The 4,617-nt window shown below is 48.4% G+C and overlaps 1 protein-coding gene across 1 annotated transcript; it reads left to right on the plus strand.

Moving 5' to 3' along the window:
• The first annotated feature begins 244 nt into the window (after positions 1-244).
• On the plus strand, positions 245-4,342 carry LOC118790201. The gene is made up of 3 exons (XM_036547080.1): positions 245-271; positions 928-2,027; positions 3,957-4,342. The coding sequence occupies exon 2, from the start codon at positions 1,018-1,020 to the stop codon at positions 2,020-2,022; it is 1,005 nt and encodes a 334-aa protein (XP_036402973.1). The 5' UTR covers positions 245-271; positions 928-1,017; the 3' UTR covers positions 2,023-2,027; positions 3,957-4,342.
• The last annotated feature ends 275 nt before the right edge of the window (positions 4,343-4,617 follow it).

A 4,617-nucleotide genomic window follows, 5' to 3' on the forward strand; every position in this document is an offset into this window, starting at 1 on the left:
GTGCTACACCTTCACCACATTTTGTTGATGGTGCCCAACATCTAGAACTATATCAGTGATGACTTAACATTACATTCTTGTTTTGTAACTAAAAACAATTTTGCGCTCTAGTTGAAAAGGTTTGTTTGGTTTTCAGCTATAGTCTTAAGAATTTCTCTTAAAATTTCCACTAGAGGGAGCTCTAGTTTTTTCTAAGCGTAAGTTTAAAGAGACTGTCTCGAGTGAATTTCCTCCCTCTTGGATTCCTCAGTTTCATTTTCTGTGTCTGAAGGTAAGACATTACTTTGTCAATCTCTTGCAAATGAAGGAACCGGTTTTTGGCATGCACTGTCACAGATGTTGATTGGTTGGCTCTGTCTTGTTTTATGTTTTTATCAGTCAGGTTAAAGGGGAATGCAGCTGAATGAGAGCTTAATGTTCCTTGTAAATAGCTAGCAAGCTAACACTTAGCAGCACAGCCCAGCTTAGCCACTCTGTCAGTGTGACTGTCTTGGTTGTTGTCTCCCATTAAATGGATGTGAAGGGAATTAAGTCAGTTTTAAAAGAATTACCATGCTTTAGCTCTTGGGAGTGAAGTAAGAGAGAATTTGGTGACATTTATTACAATTCTGAAAATGTTTACATTATCCAGATGGTAGCTCGGCGTATGTCTGTGTGCTGTCCACACACAAGACAAAGTACTAAAATCCAGAAGTGAAAATGGCTGAGAGACTGAGTACACGTGAATAAAAAACATTTTAAGTGCCCCTATATTTGGTGTGCTCTAAGCACTGGATACAATTGGACACAAAATTCCAGACCAACCCGAGGGGCAGCTGTAGAAGTGTGCCAGAGCTGGGACTGTGCGTTAGTTCTGTTTTGCTCGTTTGAATTGGCTGCTGTGTCACAAGTGCTCCTCTGAGTCAAACCGTTTCCTTTGCTTTGCAGGCTTCCAGGCCTGCCCTGGCAGGGGTCGCTGTGTCACACCGACTCACAGACACCAGCCTCCTGCCTCACCTCCCTCTCACTGCCTTAAGAATGGGGCTGGCGCCCTCCACAGAGGAGAAGCTTCAGTTCCGGGAGGCAGTGGGAGCTCACATCTATGAGGCCATGGAGAGGAACGGCGCCCTGCCGGACGTGGGCATTGACCGCTCCCTGCTGGATAACTCCGGCCTGGCCTCCAGGGCGGCGATGCAGGACTACTTCAAGCAGCTGAAAAAGCACGTCGACGGCAAGGCGCCGGCCTACCTGAAGGAGCTGATGGGCAAGCTGGCTTCCTTCACAGACGAGCCCAAGATAACTGGCCTGCTGACCCTGGTGATCTTCATGGTGATCGAGACGGCCTACGCCTCCTCCAGGCGGTCCCCACAGGGCGCAGTAGCGGCCGCGACGGCTGAGGAGAGGCTGTCCGAGCTGCAGAACCTGATGGAGGAGTACCTGAAGCGCCACCGGATGCACCTGTCGGACGTGCGGAAGCTGAGGGAGGACACGGAGCGCCTGGAGGCCCAGGTGAGCTTCCAGCTGACGCAGATCAAGAACGCCATGCTGAGGGATGGCCACATGAGCTCCAGGACGCTCAAGTACTGGGTGAACGGAGTCGCATTCCACGTACAGATGCTGATCCACCTGGCCCGGCTGGACCGGCAGGGCGGGGAGGCCGTCCGAGCCGCCATCAGCACGTACCAGGAGGACCTGCTGGAGCTGCTGCCCAAGTATCAGCAGTACAAAGCCGCCACCATTGACATCTCAAAGCGCAGGGAGCTGCGAATGGTAGAGGACATGTCGGTGGAAGGGTCCGTGACGGGGTACAGTGTTCACGACAAAGAGCTTGGGAAGTCTGTCAGCGTGCCGCTGCCGGATGACACGCCCCCTGCCTGCACCCTGCTGGACACCTCCTTCTGCACGCAGGCGTACCTGGAGCACATGATCACACACCACGGGCAGATCGCCGAAATCAAGGCGTACCTCTCCGAGACCCTGGGAAACCTTCACGCGCTTATTGATCAAAATAATGACTACCCGCCGCCTACCAGCAGCTCTTGAATGAGGTAAACTCAACACTGGGATCAACACCTGGCTCTGTCCTGAGAATTTTGCATTAAATAACAGAATCTGGGATTAACAGCAGAGTCATTCTTCTTAGACAGCCCTCTGTTTATAGACAGAATATATCTGCATGTGATAAATAGGTACCACCCCACAAGCTCAGTGGTTTGGGCATCAGCACAGAACGGGAAAAGCAGAACAAGCTCAATCATCAAACACAATCATCAAGTTTAGAAATACTCTGTACTGTGAAATGAATTGCCCATGCCACAAAAGTTAGACGCACACAGTGAAGTCCCAGATTTATTTGAGGAGCAGAGTCCCAAGCAATTTCCGCCGTCGTTCTCTCACTTCGCCTCCTCAGTCAAAAGCCCATTCAGCCGTGCACAAAATTCAGCACGCAGTTGTTGGATTGTGAAAGAAACATTCAGCCATTAAGGGAGCGATTGCCAAATGTCAATTTACAAATCTTGCAGGTTTTATTGATGGCTGTCTAATGGTTTGCGGATGAGTCAGCCTTTATTGCCGCAATTAAGTGTCAAAAGAGAGTGAATTAAGCCATTCCTTAATGCATCGCGATTATTGCATCCTATAATTTTCCTTCTGTGTGCTTCTTTGCAAAGTAACCCTTGGGTGATAAATCCAGCAGGCCATGAAGCCAACGATTCTCAAGGCGACACAACTGAAACCGAGGGACAATGGGGGAACGTTATTATACCCACCAATACATGCTGTACTACCACTTCAAATGATGTTGAAAATGTATTCACCGATCTCTTCAAAGCTGTGTGCAACTGTCCGCGGATGATTCATTTTCTCAGAAAGCTGCATGGGGGGAGAAGCTTGCTTTCTGGTGATCATCCTGATTTTTTGTGTTCATTCCCAAAAACGTCCCTCTCTCCGTTGAAGGAGGAACAGCCTAAGTGTTCTCTGCAGTGAAAGGGGGCAGGGAGAGCAGAGAGGGTGGGGCTTGTGATCGCTTGGGCACGGCTGCCTGGGCACCTATAATCGTTTCCACACCTTGAGATGATGTGCCTAATTCCGGAGAGTGAATGCAAAAAACGACCTGTAAAACGCTAACGGGATTTATGGTTATCCGATATCCGTGTCGAGGGGAACCCCCCCCTCCCACACCCACCCTGCCCGAGCCGGCTCACACGAAGCCATGCGCGCACAGCGCGGATGTAAAGGCTGTATTTTTTTCACACTGTGCTGAAAATGTATAACAGTGTGGCATGTTGTTCAGCTCTGGGAGCACTTAGCCCTGCAGCCCACCGTAAATTCACCTCAGTGCTGGCAGCTGCATAGATGGAGGCCTGTAACGGCTTTTCCCAAATCAGAGACAAACGCCTTTATCCACACACAGGGTTTTGATTATGTTAAGTAGGTGAGCAGATGAGAGCACATAATGCATTTAGCGGATCTGCTTGATTCCTCTCTCTCTCTGAGCTGTACAGGGCGCTTTGAATCAATGATCAGAGCAAGCAGCCAGGAAGTGAGAGTAAGCAAAATCAAACTGTCAGTAAGGGTAATACTCCATCAATACTGTTAGCTAATCTCACGCTCACAACATGTTCTAATGTAACGTTAGTGCTGTTATGCAAGGGATCAGAATTTCCTCAAATGAGGAGTTACTTGGTCCATCCACCAAAATGTTTCAAACACCCAAAAGCAGTTGATATTTGGGGATCACCGTGTTTATTAAAATTGCACAGTAAGAACAGTGTTAAACATATGTTGCTCAGTGCTCTTTGTGAGAACGCTGGGTCAGTCACCCACCTAACCAGCTTGCTTTTCAATTCTTTAATCTCACGTTCTGTCCTGGTATAGTACACACTACCCTCGTTGATCATGAATGAATCCTGAACATACATCTCGTCTGAGGATGCTGCAGATGCCACAGTGCTCATCGCAGTCTTTTCTCTCTGCAGATCGGAGCTGACCTGAGGGGGGGTAAACTTGCCTGAAAGCCTTGCGTTGCCCCCATGCAGAATGATACCTCCCCTTCTGCAGTCTGATAGATGGGTTCCCGCTGCCTGTCGCTATCAAAAAACACAGCTGCGCAGGAGATTAATGGATTTGTCTCGGCTGATTTGATTCACCAAGTGCTGCGTGTGCAGTCTTGTGTTGCTCCTGAAAAGGAGGGGATGAAGCCCCAAGATAAACGTCGGTAAGAGACGGTAACAACGCTGCCCTTCCTGTCTGATCCCCAGGATGGGACTGGTCAACAGCACAGCATTACAGTGAAACACAGCACATCTAATATCTGAAACCAGCTGATTGAGGCTGTCAGCTGCTGAGTGAAAGATCAAATGGACTGACAGAACTGCACTGATTATGCTCTATGACTGACAAATAAATGCAAGTTATGCGTGATGCTTTCCTGTGTTCCTGTACAACTCTCCATTCATGTTGGTGGTCATTGATCTGGTGATGAAAAGTTACTGTTGTTTAATTGTCAAAAACAAACTTTGATTTACATTTCATTACATTGCATTCATTTAGCAGACACTCTTATCCAGAGTGACTTCCAGCACAGAAGAACAGAAGTGTATCCTTTCAAGTTGAATGAGCACCTGTGTCAGACCAGGC

This window comes from Megalops cyprinoides, chromosome 15 (assembly GCF_013368585.1).
Source record: "Megalops cyprinoides isolate fMegCyp1 chromosome 15, fMegCyp1.pri, whole genome shotgun sequence".
NCBI classification, from domain to species: domain Eukaryota; kingdom Metazoa; phylum Chordata; class Actinopteri; order Elopiformes; family Megalopidae; genus Megalops; species Megalops cyprinoides.